Genomic DNA, 20,566 nt, shown 5'->3' with positions numbered 1-20,566 from the left:
GATTGTCCTTGACTGCTCTCACCATTCTTCTTCTCTGCCTTTCTGATATTTTTCTTGGCCTGCCACTTCTGGGCTTAACAAGAACTGTACCTGTGTTCTTCCATTTCCTTACTATGTTCCTCACAGTGGAAACTGACAGGTTAAATCCCTGAGACTTTTTGTATCCTTCCCCTGAAAAGCTATGTTGAATCTTTGTTTTCAGATCATTTGAGAGTTGTTTTGAGGAGCCCATGATGCCACTCTTCACAGGAGAATCAAATAGGAGAACTACTTGCAAGTGGCCACCTTAAATACCTTTTCTCATGATTTGATACACCTGGCTATGAAGTTCAAAGCTCAATGAGGTTACAAAACCAATTTAGTGCTTCAGGAAGTCAGTAAAAAGTAGTTAGGAGTGTTCAAATCAAGTTAATGATAAGGGTGCCCATACTTTTGCACCGGTCAAATTTTGTTTAAATGCAGATTGCACATTTTCTGTTAGTACAACAAACCTCATTTGAATCCAGAAATATAACTGAGTCCATCAGTTATTAGATATATGAACCTGAAATAGCTGTTGCAAAGACCAAAATTGTTATAAAGAAAAAAGGTTAAAATTAATAGGGGTGCCCAAACTTTAACATATGACCGTTGCTGGCTTAGTGTAGAATTTCCTAATACTTACAGAAATACACCGAAAAACAAGTTTTAGTATCACATATACAACAAGGATACAGGCAGCAATGTGCAACAAGCTTTGTAAGATCCCAGCTACCCAGCCCCCAATTCCCTTAAATCAATTGGCTGGACTGAGAAAGGAGAAGGTGTCTGACCACCAACTGTCCTTATTACAATCATTGTCTTTATCGTATTGATCTCTGGGTCTTTGAATATCTTCTAACTTTAACTTTTAACTTCTACCAATAATAATATGGAAAATGCGAAAAACCAAAACATGCCCCCTTTATTTGCTATGGGCTTGTTGGGTGATGAGGAGAACTGATAGGGACCGTCATTATAGTCCGTGCTTTCTGACATGCCTTTTCACGACTACCAAATCACCAGGCTTCAGGTTATGACAGGTGTCGGTTTCTGCTGAATCTGGAAAAGAAAAGAAAACTAGAACATAGGTGTTAGTAAGATTTTTACTAAGCTGAAAAACATATTGAACAGCACGGTCAGTATCTTCTGATAACTGCTGAATCTGGAAATTTGCAACTGGGGGCCTAGTACCAAACAATATCTCATATGGGGACAGGCCATGTTTTGCAATAGGGGTAGTACAAATGTGGTATAGTACAATGGGTAGGAGCTCTGGCCATGGAGCCGTAGTCTCCTGCATCATTTTGGTCAATTGTCCCTTCAGTGTGCCGTTCAGCCTCTCAACTTTCCCACTGGATTGTCGGTGGTACGGAGTATGGAGGGCTACAGTGGATCCAAGCATTGTCAGAACTTCTTGGTACACATGAGAAGAAAAGGCCGGACCTTGATCACTTTCAACAACTTCTGGAACCCCATAACTTCCATCACCAGTTTCTTTGCTGTGGTCTTTGCAGTCATATCGGTAACAGGGAATGCTTCCGGCCAACTGAAGAACCGGGGCCCGGTAGAATTTTTGCACCAGTGCGAGGGCCTGATTCTTTCCTTGATATATACCGTATTTTTCGGACTATAAGACGCACCCCAATTTTCAGAAGGAAAATAGGGAAAAAAAATATGTCAAATGGGGGTCCGTCTTACAGTCCGAATTCAGCTTACCTGGGAAGGGATCCGGCACAGGTGGAAGAGTGGTCACAGGAGTCATTCAGTGGTCCAGGCTCGTGTGGTGGCGGCATAGAATCATAGAATCGCAGAGTTGGAAGGGACCTCCTGGGCCATCTGGTCCAACCCCCTGCTCAAAGCAGGATTCGCTAAATCATCCCAGTCAGATGTCTGTCCAGCCTCTGTTTGAAGACTTCCATTGAAGGAGAACTCACCACTTCTTGTGGCAGCTTGTTCCACTCATTGATCACTCTGTCAAAAAGTTTTTTCTAATATCTAATCTGTGTCTCCTCCCATTCAGTTTCATCCCATTGCTTCTAGTCTTTCCTTGTGCAAATGAGAATAAAGTTGATCCTTCTACAATGTGACAGCCCTTTAGATATTTGTAGACAGCTATTAAGTCTCCTCTCAGTCTTGTCTTTTGCAAACTAAACATTCCCAAATCCTGCAACCTTTCTTCATAAGACAGGGTTTGCAGACCGGTCACCATTCTGGTCGCTCTTTTCTGAACTTGCTCCAGTTTGTTGATGTCTTTTTTTAAAATGTGGTGCCCAAAACTGGACACAATATTCCAGATGAGGTCTGACCAAAGAGGAGTAGAGGGAAATGATGACTTCACGTGATCTAGACTGTATGCTTCTGTTGATACATCCTAGAATTGCATTTGCCTTTTTTGCTGCTGCATCACACTGTTGACTCATATTCAGTCTGTGATCTATTAGTATACCCAAGTCTTTTTCACATGTGCTGTTGCTTAGCCCTATTCCTCCCATTCTGTATATGCTTTTTTTCATTTTTATTGCCCAGATGTAGTACTTTGCATTTTTCCCTGTTAAAAACCATTGTGTTAGTTGCTGCCCACTTCGCCAGTTTGTTTATATCTTTTTGAATCCTCTCTCTCTCTTCTCTAGTATTAGCTATCCCTCCTAGCTTTGTGTCATCAGCAAATTTAATCAGTTTACCCTCAATTCCTTCATCTAAATCATTGATAAAGATGTTGAACAATACAGGGCCCAGGACAGAGCCCTGTGGTACCCCACTTGAGACATTCTTCCAGCTGGATGTGCAGCCATTTACGACCACTCTTTGGGTCCGATCACTAAGCCAGTTATGAATCCACCTAACAGTTGCCTTGTCCATTCCATACGTAGTCATTTTTTCAATAAGGATTGTATGAGATACTTTGTCAAATGCTTTGCTGAAGTCAAGTTATACTATATCTACAGCATTTCCTTGATCCACCCAATCAGTGATTCCGTCATAGAAGGAAATTAAGTTAGTCTGACATGACTTATTAGTTACAAACCCATGCTGACTCTGTTTAATCACTTCATTCTTATCCAGGTACTGACATACATGTTGTTTAATAATTTGATCAAAGATCTTTCCTGGTATAGAAGTCAGACTCACCGGCCTATAGTTGCCTGGGTCCACCTTCTTCCCCTTTTTGACGATAGAAACAACATTTGCTCTTCTCCAGTCTTCTGGGACTTCTCCTGTTCTCCAAGAATTTTCAAAGATTATGGATAGGGGTTCAAAAATTTCTTCTGCTATCTCCTTCAGTACTCTGGGGTGTAATTCATCTGGACCTGGAGACTTGAATTCATTTAGGTTAGCTAAGTGTTTCCTCACTATATTTCTGTTTATAGATATCCTGGATTCTTCTATTCCCTTAATAGGACAGTGAAGAACAGCTGATGTTACATTTCCTTTCTGAGAGAAAACAGATGCAAAATAGGAATTTAAACGTTCGGCCTTCTCAACATCCTGTCTTACCATTTCATAATTTTCATCCTGTAAAAATCCTATAGCATCTTTGACTTTTCTTTTACTTTTGACATATCCCCAAAATCCTTTATTATTGCTTTTGACATCTCTTGCAAGCCTCAATTCATTGTCAGCTTTAGCTAATCTGATTTGTGCCCTGCAGGTTCTGCAGACAGCATTATATTCTTCTTTAGATATGCTTCCCTCTTTCCACTTTATAAACATTTTTTTCTTCCTTTTTAGCATGTGCTTAAGTTCTGTGTTCATCCATCCAGGCTTCCTTAAATGCTTCCTATTCTTCCCTCTTTTCGGAATTGTTAACAATTGTGCATTGAGAATTTCATTTTTCAATATTTCCCATCCTTCCTGGACATTTTTGTCTTTAAAGATATCCAGCCATTGGATCCCTCCAATTCTCTTTCTGAATCCCTTAAAATCTGCCTTTCTGAAATCTAACCTTGACGTCTGAGTCTTCACAGGTCTTCCTCCTCTAGTTATCCAAAATTCTAAAATAGCATGGTCGCTACCTCCTAGGGTCCCAGCCACTTTTACCTCCTCAACCATTTCCTCCCTGTTTATAAGGATTAGATCCAAGGTAGCAGTTCCCCGTGTTTTCTCCCCTACCTTTTGGAAGATAAAGTTGTCAGCAAGAGAGGATAAGAATTTCCTTGACCTGTTAGTTTTGCCTGAGAGAGATTCCCAACAAATATTTTTTGGAGAACTTGTCCATTTGATGCATAAAGAGTTCATCCATATCTTCAGCTTGCACAGGCGGCCTGTAGTAAATGCCTACATTGGTGTCCTTTCCATTGTTCTGTCCTTGTATTCTTACCCAAACAGTTTCCACAGAACTCCCAGTTTCTGAAGCTTCAATCTCTGTGCAGATATACGCGTTTCTAACATACAATGCGACACCTCCTCCTCGTTTATCAAGTCTGTTTCTTGCAAATAAGTTGTATCCTTCTAGTCTTGTATTCCAATCATGTGTATTGTCCCACCAGGTTTCAGTGATTTCAATGACATCATATTTCTTTTCCTGTGTTAGTAGTTCCAATTCTCCTTGTTTGTTGCCCATGCTTTGTGCATTAGTATAGAAACATTTTAGTTTGTGATTGGTTTCTCTTTCGCCAATATTTGTATTAATTAGATTCTTTTGTCTTTGTTCTTCCTTTCCACTTCTAATAGAGTTCTCAATAGCATTTGTCAGGTGTTTGGCTTTTTCTGGTCTTTTGCTTCCCTTCCCATGTTGTTCTAGTTTAAAGCTCTCCTTACAAGTGTAGCAAGGCGACTTCCAAATACATGTTTTCCAGTCTTCGTAAGGTGCACCCTATCTCTAGCAAGTAGTCCATCGTAAAGGTAATTCAATCCGTGATCCATAAATCCAAATCGTTGCCGACGGCACCATCGACGTAGCCAGTTGTTCACCTGCAGAATCTTATTCCACCTCCTTGTTCCATGGCCATCCACTGGGAGGATGGAAGAGAAGACCACCTGCGCTCCCAGTTCTTTCACTTTCTTGCCTAAGTCTTCAAAGTCTCTGCAGATGGTTTCCAGGTCGTTTCTTGCGGTGTCATTTGTCCCCACGTGTAGTAGCAGGAATGGGTAGTTATCTGTAGGTCTGAAGAGTCCTGATATCCTGTCAGACACATCTTTAATTTTTGCACCTGGAAGACAGCACATTTCTCTTGAAGTTATATCCGGTCTGCAGATAGCGGCCTCTGTTCCTCTCAACAGGGAATCCCCCATGACCACCACTCTCCGTTTCTTCTTCACAACGCTTTTCTTTCTCCATCCAGGAGGACTCTGAAGGCGTACAAGGTTGCTGTTTGTGGGCAAAGTCTTATTCTGATGTATATCTTCATCGTTTTCCTGCGTGAGAGCCTGGTACTGGTTCCTGAGAAGTATGGGTGCTGACTGCCTCCTGATCCTCTTGCTTCTCTGGGTCACATGTTTCCATTCCTCTGTTTCTTCAGGTGCACTTCGAATTTCTTCCCTTTCTGTAACATGAAGAGATAATTCTGCTCTGTCTAAGAACTCTTCACCTTCCTTAATGATTTTCAACGTAGCTAACCTCTCTTCGAGATTTTGCAACTTTTCCTCCAACAGGGACACAAGCTTGCATTTGTGGCAGGTGAAGTTTGGCTTTTCCACTGGTAAGTCTGTGAACATGTAGTAAGAAATGCAGCTCACCAAATGGCTCCTGGCCTCTTCCATATTGAGATTTCTTAAAAACGATGAAAGATCGGCGCCCGGTTTTCCGATTTTCTCTTTTCACCTGCAACGGCCAAAACCCAGTGATCGTTGAGCTCGCGGAGACTCTTCACTTATCCCAGAAGGCACTGGGAATATGCAAATGATCTCCTCAAGTCTCTTCCCCTGGTTTCCCGATTTCCTCTTCACCTGCAACGGCCAAAACCCAGTGATCGTTGAGCTCGCGGAGACTCTTCACTTATCCCAGAAGGCACTGGGAATATGCAAATGATCTCCTCAAGACTCTTCCCCTGGTTTCCCGATTTCCTCTTCACCTGCAACGGCCAAAACCCAGTGATCGTTGAGCTCGCGGAGACTCTTCACTTATCCCAGAAGGCACTGGGAATATGCAAATGATCTCCTCAAGACTCTTCCCCTGATTTTGGCAGGTTGATTGTGCTGGAGCAGCTGGGCTGTACTGTGGCAGCTGGGCTGTACTGTGGCAGCTGTGCTGGGGCAGCTGTGCTGTGCTGGGGCAGCTATGCTGGGGCTGGGGCAGCTGGGCTGTGCTGGGGCAGATGGGCTCTGTGGGGTGAGTGTGGCGGCTCTCTGTGCTCCGGTGCAGGGCCGGCGGCTCCGCCGGCATTTCCTCCAAGCCCGAAGGCCCCCCGCACATCCCTTGCTGGCCGCCGCCATGTTGCGGTGGACGCCGGGAAGATGGACGTCGGTCCGGGGACGGCGCATGCGCAGGTTCAGATCTCGTCCCGAGATCTCGGGGGACGAGATTCAAATCTCGGCAACGAGATCTCGTCCCCCGAGACGTCGGGACGAGATCTGAACCTGCGCATGCGCCGTCCCCAGAGCGGCGGCCATCTTCCCGGCGTCCATGTTCCCGGAGGCCACCGCAACATGGCGGCGGCCAGCATGGGATGTGCTGGGGCCTCCGGGCTTGGAGGAAATGCCGGCGGAGCCGCCGCCCCTGCACCGGAGCACAGAGAGCCGCTACCCCTGCACCGGAGCACAGCCCGCTGCCACCACCGCACTACAGAGCCCCCGCGGCACCAGCTTCACTATTTAGTACATTGCGACCATAAGACGCACCCCCCACTTTCCCCCAAAATTTTGGGGGAAAAAAGTGCGTCTTATGGTCCGAAAAATACGGTAGGTCCATGTGCCCATATGGCAATAGCAGGGTACATCCGCTTACGGAGACACACAAGTCGGTCCTTTTTCCAGAGACCATTATCCATAGGTGCTCCATCAGTCTTCCATTGCTTCACCTCTTCCTTTGGAGACATTCTCTGCATCGTCATTAAGCGGTCTCGCAGGGTCCGACAGAGAACTTCAGTCTGTTGTAGATCATCAGGTTGTTGTAGGGTCAATGCTTCTTGCAACTGTTTACGCTGAGAGCTTGTGGTCACCATAGTTGGTATGGTTGGTTCAACGGGTAAGAGCGGCGGCTTTTGCTTGCATATCCACAAATATGTTGCCAACAGTCTGGGCTGTTCCTAGGACCATGAGCCTTAACTTTGATAATAGCCACCTGAATAGGTAATTTGATCGAGTCCATGAGGGATTTAACAGCTTCAGCATTTTTCACTGGGGTTCCGGCAGTAGTAATAAACCCTCAATTGGCCCATAGAGCCCCAAAATCGTGAGCAATACCAAATGCATACCGTGAGTCTGTGTATATATTAGCCCGTCTGTTCTTGGCCAAAGTACATGCAGTAGACAGAGCCTGGAGTTCCGCTTCTTGCGCTGACTGAGGGCGGGAACGCAGCTGCGTGCACTACAGTGTCCTCTGTGGTAACAGCGCATCCCGTGTGAATCTACCAAACTCGTCAGCATATCTTGAACCATCCGTGTATAACACCAGATCAGGACTTGGGAGTGGATTCTCACTGACATTTGGTGGAGTAGCTGTTTCTTCAGTCAAAAGTTTGGAACAATCATATTGGAGGTAATCCTCATCACTGCCATCTTTCCTTATAGTTCATTATACGTCTTTCAAGGCATTGTAAAGGGGTTGCATTATGCGGGATGCATCCGGTATCCACTGACAACAATAAGTGCATAGTCCAAGAAAACGCTGGAGTTCAGTTTAATCTTTTGGGAAAGGAAGGGAGCTGACAGCTATTTTTCTTTCTTCTGCGAGGTGTCTGGCACCCTGAAGGAGACAGTGACCCAAGACTATCACTTGACCAAGGCAGAACTGAAGTTTCCATGCCGAAACCCAACAGTTCAGTGCTGCCAGATGCTTGAGACTAACAGTGGCAACAATGGCAAAAGACACCTACTCATATATTATTATTTATTTTTTTTTTTTTGCAAACTGGTTGGGACTGTTTTGGGCTCCTTGTGGCATTTGTGGGAAAGGCATGAAAAACACAGATTTCCTCACTGCCTTCATCTACATAGTGATTATATAACGTAAGAACCATCCGACCATCATCTTGGAATTGTATTTCGGAGCGGAACTGTGATAATAAATCTGCCCCTAGTAAATTTACAGGACATGTGGGAGAGATTACAAACTGAATAGTAACCTCGGGGAAGGGTTTCACAGGGATGGGGTTTTGTAAAAGTATATTAATTGGGTCTGCCATTTACTCCGATTAAAGCAGCAGGGGAATGACAATCTCTCTGAAAGTGTCCGAATCGGGCACAGCGTCAGAATTGCTGACGAGAATTAGCAGGGTTCCCAGTCATAGGATTGGAAGAGATATTGGAGCGCGGGAGCTGGAGTTTAAGGGGGAGCTGTGTGTTCACAGCTGCAGTGGGGGCGATGGGAGGGGGCTGGAGCAGCTACGGCTGCTAGCTTGTTTTTTTTTTTTTTTTCTTTTTCTCTCTCTCTGCTGAACAGAGCGGGTTAAAGTCTTCTGAAAACTTTTTTTTCTCTGGATCTGGTAAATGGAAGGGGGTGGATACTCATAACCACTAGCAATATTAGGCATAACGGGGACTAAGGCTGGCGGCGGTGGCTGATAATAGATACCATGAGCGTTTAACAAAGAAAAGGTGGGGGCTGCGACTCTCGGTCTCCTTGTACAATTGTCATCTAGCAGGGAGACCTCTTCTTTCAAATAATCACTTAACTATTTGTCTGCCTGACACATTAGTATCAATCTCAGTTCCTTCTTAACCAATCACTTTCTCACACCACAGTCACTTTCTTGAACCACAATACATCCAGTCCTTGCCATAATAATAGACAATTTTTCTTCTTCAACATAGCAGTAACAGAAAAAATCAGCATTCACTTCCTCTGTTCATCCTAACACCTTCGTCACACAATTCATGTGCCAAGCCACAAAATTCTTCTTTTCCTTCCACGGATTCTCTCATTTAGAGCTAAATATCCTTACTTCAGTTGTGCACAGATCTGGAGCGGCCGTATCAGTATGTTCCACAGGGTCAATAATCCCCCTGTGGGATTGCCCAAAATTCACGGTACTCAGTGAAAGGAGGAGGGCGTCTCAGACTATCCCTCCGGACACCTCTGGTTATATATATCTATATATACCCGAGTTCCGTATCTTACCCAGTCTTCGATCACTTCACCACGCCTGACTATAACAGTGAATTCAGGACTTCAAGATATTTTGACTATAAAGAGAGCCACAATCACTGGTCAATCCGGGGTGTCCGTCTCTTATGAGGTACGGTTCGAGCACTGGGCCCCCAACGGGACTGCACCTCTACATGATTCCACCCATGAATCACCCCACCACGGGGACAAACCTCAGATCCTCTTTGCAGCAACAAGCACAGGAAAACCACACCAACGGTCAGTCTGAACAGTATAACTGCTAACTTACCGTGGTTGTTGTGGGGGATGATCAGTCCCAATTTTCCAGCACCTGTGTCCACTCCGAGGGTCCTTTGTCTTGCTGTCCTCCGGGGGCAGAGGCGTCCCTATTCGGGGGGCCCACGTTGGGCAGCCAGCTGTCGGGGTAGCTATTGAGGGAGGGCTAAATTAACCCTTCACGGTTGAGCCAGTGATGTCCAAATTATTCCAGTGTGGCTAGCAACTCAAATGACCACACGGAGACGGGGGTCTCTGTACGGGAGGATCAAGGCAGATCACTAGTCCCCTTTATTTTAGTCACTTCTTTTATAACATTTTGCTTAATTATGCAAAGTTCTCAAGAACCAATAACATAATTTCACTTTATAAGCCAATAATATTGCAAGAAAACCGGAAACTACATATATGTCACTTGTTCTATTGATAACTTATGTACTTGCGAGATGAAAATATTGTAATATTGTGTACACAGCCTGGTGTTCCTGGACCGGATTCTGACAAGCCTGCACCTACTAATACGGAACTTGTTGGACGAGGACGTCAAAAAGGAGCCCCTGCAGTTGCTAGACCAGAAGCTAGAGGTAATTAAACACCTTCACTCCCCCAAAATGTTTTCATCGTCCTGACCAGGCCAAGTTTTACTATTCCTACCATTGTCAGTATATAGGGTAATAACCCTGGAACATTTCAACGGATCCCAGTGATTCTGAGGCTTTTTGATGACACATTTTACTTTCTGTTCGTGGTGTAATTTAGGTTGACTTTTTTTCCCGTATATTGGTGAAATTATTGGAATTTCGACAAAAATGTTGAAAATTTTTCAATTTTCAAACTGTATGACCTTTAAAACAGATATTTTTTTTTTTTTTTTTCAGATAAGGCATACTTCCCTCCAAATTTAGGTGTAAATTAGGGGTGCGTGTTCTAATCCAAAGTGAGCTTACCGGGGTTGCGCTGCAGTGGAGTGGGGTTATAGGGTCGCTTCTTCAGTAGTCCATCGGCGGCAGGAGTGGGGCGATGCTGTGGGTCTTGGGCTCCGGAGACCCCTTTCCGTAACAAGCCCACTGCAGGGAAATCATTGGGAAAGGGCCTCCTGAAGCATTGGCCCTGCCTTCCGTGGACCTGCTCCAATGCCGCCTCCCACCCCTCGTAAACTACCGTTAAAATGGATTATAAGATGCATCACTATTTTAATTTACTTTTTCTTTATATGTTCCACCCCAAATAAGGTGCGTCCTATGGCCCAGTGTGTCTTATAGTCCGCAAAATATGGTATATCACATGAAATACATAAATAGCATTTCTCATATGTCGACTTTACATCAGCATCATTTTTCCAACTTTTTTTTTTGTTAGGAAATTAGAAGGATTAAAAGTATATCTGCAATTTCTTATTTTCTGCCAAAATTTACAAAACAAATTTTTCTATCATTTCATTGGGGGGGGGGGGGGGGGGGGGGGCACAGGAACCATGGGTGTATGCTGTGCCACTAGGAGGCTGACACTATGCATACAAAAAAGTTAGCTCCTCCTATGCAGTATACACCCCACCGTCTGGCACTAGGTTAATCAGTTTTAGCTTGGTGTCAGTAGGAGGTGGATATGGGTCTTTCATTTGACCCATATCCAGGGCTGTGGAATCGGAGTTAGTTTTGTTTGGAGTCGGAGTCGGTAGAAATGTACCGACTCCAGCTTTAAAAAAAATGTATTAATATTTCATAATTGAACTTTCATATGAATTTTATAAATGTTACTCAAATATATATGTTCTATCAAACTATGAACAACAGTGATAAGCAGTTCTGCTGGAGATAGAGACATTTCTTACTTCTTGTGTGTCACTGTTCTCCACTGCCCTTATCTAATCTTATACTTGGTTAACCTCATGCTGCCCCAACCCCCCTACTTACAATGTATGAAACTGAAAGTGAAAATGTGTTGCAAATTCTTAGTAGTAAAGCTCCTCCTCTAGACTAGATCATACTAGGTGTGCGTCTTCCAAGCATCTCACAGCTGCCTGCTACTCAGAAGAGGAAGACTGTAAGAAGTATTATCCTTTCAACAAACTTTGCATCAGTTAACTGTGAGTACACGAGGAATAATAACAGTATTATTGACCACTATATCAGTTGTACGACCTGGCAATAATTTTGTACAATTGTTTTTAGGAAAAACCATTGTCATTTGGATTGTGAATGCAGAATTAAAAACCTGAGAATGTCAAAGAAGCATCACATTAAATCAGCTGTATTTGAACATTTCACCATCACTCAAGATAGAAAACATTATGTCTGTCAGTGTATGACAAATGATCCAGACGAAAACAAATGCTGTGAAGCCAAGATGAGTGCATATTCAGGCAAAGATAAAAATGCTACTACCAGACCTTCTAATCTAAAGAGACATTTACAGCGCTTTCATCCAGAAGTACTGAAAGCAGTGGATGAGAAAGACTGCATCCAAACCAATGAACCAGTGCCCAGCTCTTCCAGCCAAACAAAGGAGCAGAGAACTTTGCAGCCATCAGTTGCAAGATATTTTGTCAGTGACAAAGTTACTGTGACAATGACAGTAGATACATTTAAAAAACAGATCATAGAGCTTGTTGTAAAGGATAGTGTGCCTATTTCATTATTTTCACGACCAGCTTTTATGTGTCTGAATGGGGAAATGGCCCGCAAGCTTGGTGTTTCTCTGGAGAGAGAGAGTATTAGAAAATTAGTAATCGAAGAAGCTTTTAAACAAAAGGAAGAACTTAAAAAACTCTCAAGGGACGCTTTCTGTTTCTTAAAATGGATGCCTGCACACGTCACAGAGTGAACTATTTTGCCATCAATGTCCGATTTGTTTGTGACAAAAATGAAATAGTTACCAAGACATTGGCAGTAAAAGACACCAAAGCTCATCACACCAGTGAGTTTCTCCAGGTCTTGGTGGAAAAGGTTCTGCAAGACTATGAACTTAAAAAAGAGCAAGTTCTTTCTGTCGTAACTGACAATGCTTCAAATATGATAAGTACTATTAAGCTAATGAATGAGAGTAATGATGGTGACCAGCAGCTAGAAGAACATTCTGGGTCCACAGACACAGAAATGTTTGAAATAGAGAAACACAGTATTGTAACTGAGGAGCAAACTGAAGTTGCTTCAGATGAACAGCAACATGATAGTTTAGATGATCTTGTTGAAACTGTCAATATGTTCTTTCATTCATCACATGCGCTGTGTTGTGCATACGCTACAGCCGGCTATAAGAGACAGTCTGCAAGAAGGACATGCTGCTGCACTGATTGGCAAGGTGAGAAAATTGGCTACTGTTGCCAGAACCCCTAAAGTTGACTCAATTTTGAAGAGACGTACTGGAAAAGGGGCAATTATTGATCAAGCCACACAATGGGGCAGTACTTACTTAATGATTCAGCGCTTGGTTGAACTGAAAACCTTTCTTGTAGACATGGCTAACCCTCAACTGACGCTAAATGAAAGTCAGTGGAATCAGGTGACTGAGCTGGAAAAATTGCTAGAGCACCCATTTACAGTGACTAAAAAATTACAAGCAGAGGACTTAACTCCAGGTATTTTCTTAAAGGAGTGGAAGAACCTGATGTTTCGCCTGTCCCAAAGAGGAGGGTTAATTGCAAGTGGCATTGCTACATCAATGAAATGGAGAGAGGAGCTACTATTACAAAATAACATTCTTTTGGCAGCTGTTTATGTAGACCCAATGCATCGGATTCTTCTAGATGATCAACAGCTAAGTAAAGGAAAAGAAGCTCTGTTTGAAATAGCAGTAAGGATGAAAGGGTTGCAGAACAGTCAGGAGGAACAAGAAGAATTTGGTCGTCCTGCCACATCTTCACCCTCATCATCAACTGATGAAGAATTTAATTTCGAAAAATATTTGGATCACAAGGACAGTGCAAATCGTTTCCGCATAGAACACAGCCAGTACATTTCAGCAGAATTTTTCATGTGCACTAAAAGAAATTGAGAAATTTGACCGTTCATCAAAAATAACAGTGCAACAAGCGATTCCTCTGTATCCTGACATTGTCAGAGATGTTGCCCGAGTGGTTACTGCTTTGCCACCAACACAAGTTAGTGTAGAGAGGTTGTTCTCTGCTCTCAAAATAATTAGATCAGATTTGAGGGCATCCATGAAGGAGGATCTGACAGAGGCAATACTTTTTCTGAGGACAAATTTATAGATTTCTTCTTATTAACTGCATAAAAGTGTTTATTGCATATTTACTTAACTTTTATAAACTTTTCTAAACTGTATTTGCTATATTCTAATTGTATTCTAATAAATGTAGTTTTTGCTCTAAGTGGTCTGATTACTTATATGATGGTGAGAAACTGAATAAGCACGATGTTTAATATTTTACAACAGTAAATTTGTTGTTATGAATAAATATCCAGGAGTCGGAGTCGCAACTGTGGCTTACCGACTCCACAGCCCTGCCCATATCTACCTCAGTGGGCGTCGTTTCTTTTCAGGTACCCAGAGAGATACAGCGTAAACAGTCAAGTTGTACTCCCACAAAAATACTATGAGTTCGGCGTGTACTGCCACCCCGTAACCTCATAAGTCTACTCGGCAGGACCCCAGCCCCTAACACAAGTGTGTTTGGGTGATTCCAACATCGGTCCTGCCTCTGTCTCTCGCCCACCAGAGCCTGTCTGTTTGAGGAGATGCGGATGTCCCACAATGCAGGATTATCCGACTTCTGATCTTTCCTGGATGGGGAGGTACTTTTCTCCCCAGGAGATCAAAGAAGAAAGAAAAAAAAAATTTCCTTTACTTTAATGGTGGGCATTAGGGGTCTTTCCCCTTTAATTCAGGTATACCTTTGTGGCGTTTAGGGCCCACCACGCCGCTCCCCCATGTTCCGGCGGTCACCAGCTGTAATCTACATCCTGGCTTCACTCGGGCCTAGCTGCAGAGTTCGGCATTAGGGGTCTTTCCCCTTTAATTCCGGGGGTATTGAGGGCACCAAATATTCCTTTACGGAGTTCTAGGGCCCTCCGCTCGCTGCTCCCCATGCACATGCGGTCACCAGCTGTAATCTAGGTCCCAGCTTCACTCAGGCCTAGCTGCAGCATTGCTCCGCCCCCTTCTTCCTGCTTTTCGGGTGGGCTTTTCTCCCACCCGTCTCATAGTCATCTCCTTCCTGCCTGCGCTTAGCTCTGTCCCCCTCGGCTTCATCTCTCTGTCTGGAGCCGGCGCCATCTTACTGCTCCTGGACCCGGCGCTTGGCTCCTCCCCCCCTTCCGGTTTAAGAGCGGGCTTTTCAGTGTGTGTTCCTCCAGCCCACGCTTTTTCTCTCCTGGACCTGGGCATCCTCTTTCGGCCGCCATTTTTCCGGATTGTGGATCCAGATAGTGCCTTCTTCCTGCAGAGCCTCCTCTTCCTAGCACAGCAGCCCTACAGCCTGGAAGATGAATACAGGATGACTGCACGTACTGTGATTAGCTGCTCTGCAGACTGACACTCCTCTACACTGTCCCCTAACCTTCTGGCATCAGTTAGTGGGTCTGCTCATCATGTCTAATTCTCACCCTCTCACCTCCTCTTCTTCTTCCGCCTCCTCTACCCTTGTCAGACATTTGTGTGCACTTCGTGCAAATGCAAGCTTCCTTCAGGTCATTCCTCTCCCCTCTGTCAGGACTGCAGGGGAACCCCACTGTGCTCACTGCCCAGGAGCCCCCTTCTGCCCCAGGTGAGCGCGAGGTCCCTATTCCAGGGTAGGCTTCCTCTCTCAGTCCTTGGCGGACCTCACCAAGGTGTCCCAGACCCTGGTGTCTGTACTTGACAGGCTACCCCTTCCGACTTCCGTAGTTGCTAGTGGGTCACAGGAATCACTGTCTGGGCCTTCCAACACAGGCTGCAAGAGATCGAGACAGGAGCGCTGGTCCTCCTCCCACTCCATCTCGCCCGGCGGTCTACCTCTTCCCGATCCTCCTCTCCCAAGTCAGGCGAGGCATTTTCGGACACACTATCAGAGGGTGATTTGGACTTGGATTCAGACTAAACCTCTAACATGAGGGATATGGTCCAGAGCCTCATTGTTGCGGTCAACCAGACCTTTAGCATCAAGGACACCTCTATGGAACCTGCAGATCAGGTGGTTTCGTTTAGCCAGTCTAAACCACCTTCCAAGGTCTTTGCTCCTCATAGAGAATTTGAGGATGTACTTACCAGGGAAAGGGAGTCCGACCAGCCGCTTTCAACGAGGGAAGTGCCTTGGCGTCCTATATACCTTTTCTCCCGAGCTCAACGCCAACTGGACAGCTTCTCTGGCCGTGGACCCGCCAGTTTCTAGACTGTCCACCAACATTGTCCTCCCCGCTTACTAATGGAGCATCCCTCAAGGATTCCAATTACAGAATTATAGAATCCTTTGCAAAGTCAGCCTTCGAAGCGGCCGCTTCTACATTATGTCCGGCTTTTTCCTGTACTTGAGACTCGAAATTCATAGCTAGATGGGCCAAACAACTCCGTCAGGGCATTCTTTCTGGAGCTCGACCGGAAGATCTGGCGGATCTCGCCGACCATATCTCATGCAGGAAAGTACTTGGTATTTGCCTCCCTGGATGCAGCATCTTGCGCAGCTCAGGCGTCCAGTAATATCGTGGCTATCCGACGGACTATTTGGCTTAAGGGCCTGGCAGGCGGACTTGTCAAAAAAGTCCCTTACCAGCCTGCCTTTCCAGGGTTCAAGTCTGTTCCGCTCCATGTTGGACCAAATTATTAAGGACTTACCGGGGGCACGAGTTCCCTTCTCCCTCAGGCCAAACCTCGACGGCCTCCTCCAAAGCAGCAGTTTCGATCCTTTCGTCCCTTTCATCGTTTCGCAGCGACAGAGGATGTTTACCACCAGCAGAGGCCGCAGGCTCGTCAGGTTAGGAAGAAGGTATCCTTTAAACCCACCCCTTGGCGTTCTTGTACCCAAGGTAGATCCATCAGGCCTGGACATGGCAGATCTTCCTCGGCATGACTCGTATTGAGACCCCAGCGTATCTCCCAGGCTTGGAGGTCGTCTCCTTTTTCAGGGACATTTGGCTTGCCTTTGTGGAGGACGCATGGATCAGGGAGGTTGTATCCTCAGGATACAAAATAAAGTTCACTTTGCAATTCCTAGATCGATTCTTCGAATTCCTTCCCCCAAGAGTTCCTTCTCTGGTTCCAGGTTTCTTTGCATCCATCGCCTACCTTCTAAGTTCGTGGGTATTTGTTCTCATCCCAGACCGGGAACGTTTCACAGGTTTCTATTCAAGTCACTAGTCAGTTTGTGGTGCCGAAAAAAAACTGCGAGGTTCGGCCCATCCTGGATCTCAAGTTACTGAACAAAAGGGTCCGCCTGCGCCATTTCAGGATGGAATCCCTTCGTTCAGTAATTGCTTCCATGGAGGCACAGGAATTCCTGTGTGCCATAGATATCCAAGATGCCTATCTCCATGTCCCTATTTTCCCATTGCATCAGAGATGCCTGCGTTTTGCGATACAGCACGACCATTTCCAGTTTGCCGCCCTGCCGTTTGGACTCGCAACCGCTCTCGGTTTTCACAAAAATCAAGGCCGCGTTGATGGCTATTTTGAGGATCAGAGGTCTAGTGCTCATGCCGTACTCGGAACGATATCCTCATCAAGGCTCTGTTCTTTTCTCAGGCCCAGTAAAGGCTTGCCATCGTTCTCGACAGACACCCTGTCCCGTTTGGGGTGGCTTGTCAACAGGAAAAAGTCCTTCCTTGTTCCGACTCGGCGCCTGATTTTTCTAGGCATGCTGTTCGACACCCGTCAGACAAGGGTTTTAGCAATCCTCCAGCAGGGAGTTCGCTCTCCATAAGGCCCTCAGCTTCCTTCCGCTCAGCCATGAAGGTCCTAGGAAGTATGGTGGCAGCGTCGGAGGAGATCCCTTTCACCCAATTCCACTCAAGACCACTTCAGCAGGCCATCCTTTCGCAGTGGGACAGGTCTGTTCTCTCTGGATGGTTCGATTTGGCTCTCTTTCCAAGTCAGACAGTCTCTCAATTGGTGGCTGTCATTCCACCTAATCTTCCAGGGCCGGTCCTTCCTTCCTGTTCACTGGCAGGTGGTGGCAATGGACACCAGCCTACTAGACTGGGGAGCGGTATTTCATCACCTGACTGTCCAAGGACGTTGGTCGGCTCAGAAATCCTCTCTGCCAATCAACATCCTCGAGATAAGGGCCATTCTTCTGTCCCTCCTTCACTGGGACAGGCTTCTCAGGGGTTTGCCAATCTTGAGTTCAGACGGACAATGCCACGGCGGTGGCATACGTCAATTACCATTGAGGGACTCTGAGTTCCTTGGTGATGGCCGAGATAGCCAAGATTCGTTCCTGGGCAGAGGCGTCTGTTCCGGCGATATCTGCAGTGCATATGCCTCGTGTGAACAACTGGACCGTCGATCTTCTCAGCTGCGAGGGCCTCACGGCAGGAGAGTGGTCTATGCATCAGTGCATCAGGAGGGCTTCCATCAGATTTGCATTCGATGGGGAACTCCAGATGTTGACCTCATGGCGTTCAGGCTGAACAGGAAGGTTCCATGGTTCATATCCAGGTCCCGCGATCCTCTCGCCGAGGGCCCCGACACTTTTGCCATTCCCTGGTCGCATTTATTGCTTCCCTACCAGTTTCCTCCCCTTCCACTTCTTCCTGGGCTATTGTAGAAGATCAAGGCAGAAGGGGTGACGGTCATACTGATCACACCGGATTGGCCCAGAAAGTCTTGGTTTACAGAGATCGTCTATCTTCTCGCGGACGTCCCCTGGAGGCTTCCAGACAGACCAGATCTGCTGTCCCAAGTACCGATCTGCCTCCGGAATTCTCGGTCGCTCAATTTAACGGCGTGACTGTTGAAACCGCGGTTCTGAGAGCGTCTGTTTTTTTCAGATCGGGTGATTCACACCATGATCCAGGCTAGAAAACCCATCATCTTCCAGGGTCTATTATCAAACCTGGAAAGCCTATTTCAGCTGGTGCGAGTCCAATCAAATTCCGTCTGTCCTTTTCTCTCCCTTCTATTTTGACGTTTCTACTTTCTCCAGGTGTGACTGGACGACGCTGGTCGCTTAGTTCGCTAAAGGGTCAGGTGTCAGCGCTTTCCTTTCTTTTCCAGAGGAGTTTATCCTCCCGCTCTCAGGTGAAAACCTTTCTTCAAGGGGTAGCGCATGCGGCTCCTCCGTACCGGACTCCCGTGGATCCTTGGGACCTCAATCTAGTCTTGGAAGCTCTGAGGAGTTCTCCTTTTGAACCTCTCCGAGAGATTTCTCTGTTCTTACTGTCCCGGAAGTTGGCCTTGTTACCATCACATCACCTCCATCAGGCGCGTCTCTGAGTTGACAGCGCTTTCTTGTCTCCCTCCTTTGTTGGTTCTTCACCAGGATAAGGTTTGTTTTTTCTCGGCCCCCCCCCCCCCCAAGTGACCCCATTTTGGAAATTAGACCCCTCCAAGGAACTTATCTAGATATGTGGTGAGAACTTTGAACCCACAAGGGCTTCACAGAAGTTTATAACGTACAGCGGTACAATTAAAAAATCATGTTTTTTCCACAAAAATGATCTTTTCACCCCCAATTTTTATTTTTCCAAGGGTAACAGGACCCCAAATGTTATTGTGCAATTTGTCCTGAGTACGCTGATACCCCATATGTGGGTGTAAATGACTATTTGGGCGCATGGCAGAGCTCGGAAGGGAAGCAGCGCCATTTGACGTTTTTGGCTGGAATTGAGATCGGACACCATGCTGCGATTGGAAAACCACTGATGTACCAAAACAGTGGAAACCCCCCACAAATGACACCATTTTGGAAACTAGACCCCCCCAAGGAACTTATCTAGATGTGTGGTGAGAACTCTGAACCCCCAAGGGCTTCACAGAAGTTTATAACATACAGCCGTACAATTAAAAAATCATATTTTTTCCACAAAAATGATCTTTTCACCCTCAATTCTTATTTTTCCAAGGTAACAGGACCCTAAAATATATTGTGTAATTTGTCCTGAGTGCGCTGATACCCCACATGTGGGGGTAAACCACTATTTGGGCGCATGGCAGAGCTCGGAAGGGAAGCGGCGCCATTTGACGTTTTTGGCTGGAATTGAGATCGGACACCATGTCGCGTTTGGAAAGCCCCTGATGTACCAAAACAGTGGAAACCCCCCCACAAGTGACCCCATTTTGGAAACTAGACCCCCTAAGGAACTTATCTAGATGTGTGGTGAGCACTTTGAACCCCCCCAGTGCGTCACAGAAGTTTATAAAGCCCGGGCATGAAAATAAAAAAAATCGTATATTTTTTCAACAAACATGATCTTTTAGTCACCAATTTTTTCATTTTCCCAAGGGTAAAAGGAGAAATTGGACCCCAAAAGTTGTTGTCCAATTTGTCCTGAGTACGCTGACACCCCATATGTGGGAGAAAACTACTGTATGGGCACACGTCGGGGCTCGGAAGGGAAGTACTGACGTTTTGGAATGCAGACTTTGATGGAATGGTCTGCGGGTGTCATGTTGCTTTTGGAGAGCCCCTGATGTACCTAAACAGTGGAAACCCCCCCACAAGTGACCCCATTTTGGAAACTAGACCCCCTAAGGAACTTATCTAGATGTGTGTTGAGCACTTTGAACCCCCCAGTGCTTCACAGAAGTTTATAACGACCGGTCGTGAAAATAAAAATATCGTATTTTTTCAACAAACATCATCTTTTAGTCACCATTTTTTTTATTTTCCCAAGGAGAAATTGGACCCCAAAAGTTGTTGTCCAATTTGTCCTGAGTACGCTGACACCCCATATGTGGGAGAAAACTACTGTATGGGCACACGTCGGGGCTCGGAAGGGAAGTAGTGACGTTTTGGAATGCAGACTTTGATGGATTGGTCTGCGGGTGTCATGTGCGTTTGGAGAGCCCCTGATGTACCTAAACTATTGAAACTCCCCAAAAGTGACCCCATTTTGGAAACTACACCCCCCATGGAACTTATCTAGATGTGTGGTGAGCACTTTGAACCCCCAAGGGCTTCACAGAAGTTTA

The 20,566-nt window shown here is 45.6% G+C and overlaps 1 protein-coding gene across 3 annotated transcripts in view; it reads left to right on the top strand.

Annotated features, from left to right (window-relative positions):
* The window catches only part of PIWIL1 (piwi like RNA-mediated gene silencing 1), a 376,145-nt gene that overhangs the window by 110,610 nt on the left and 244,969 nt on the right, over positions 1 to 20,566 (top strand). For all 3 annotated transcript variants that reach the window (XM_073557066.1, XM_073557067.1, XM_073557065.1), the window contains exon 3: positions 9,978 to 10,086. In XM_073557066.1, coding sequence (XP_073413167.1) covers positions 9,978 to 10,086 — 109 coding nt within the window. The remainder of the gene's footprint in view (positions 1 to 9,977; positions 10,087 to 20,566) is intronic.

The sequence above is a fragment of the Dendrobates tinctorius genome, unplaced genomic scaffold (assembly GCF_039654945.1).
Source record: "Dendrobates tinctorius isolate UK_male_01 unplaced genomic scaffold, ASM3965494v1 ptg000243l, whole genome shotgun sequence".
Taxonomy (NCBI): Eukaryota; Metazoa; Chordata; class Amphibia; order Anura; family Dendrobatidae; genus Dendrobates; species Dendrobates tinctorius.
The sequence above is the reverse complement of the archived record's forward strand: the minus strand, read 5'-3'. Positions and strand labels throughout refer to the sequence as shown.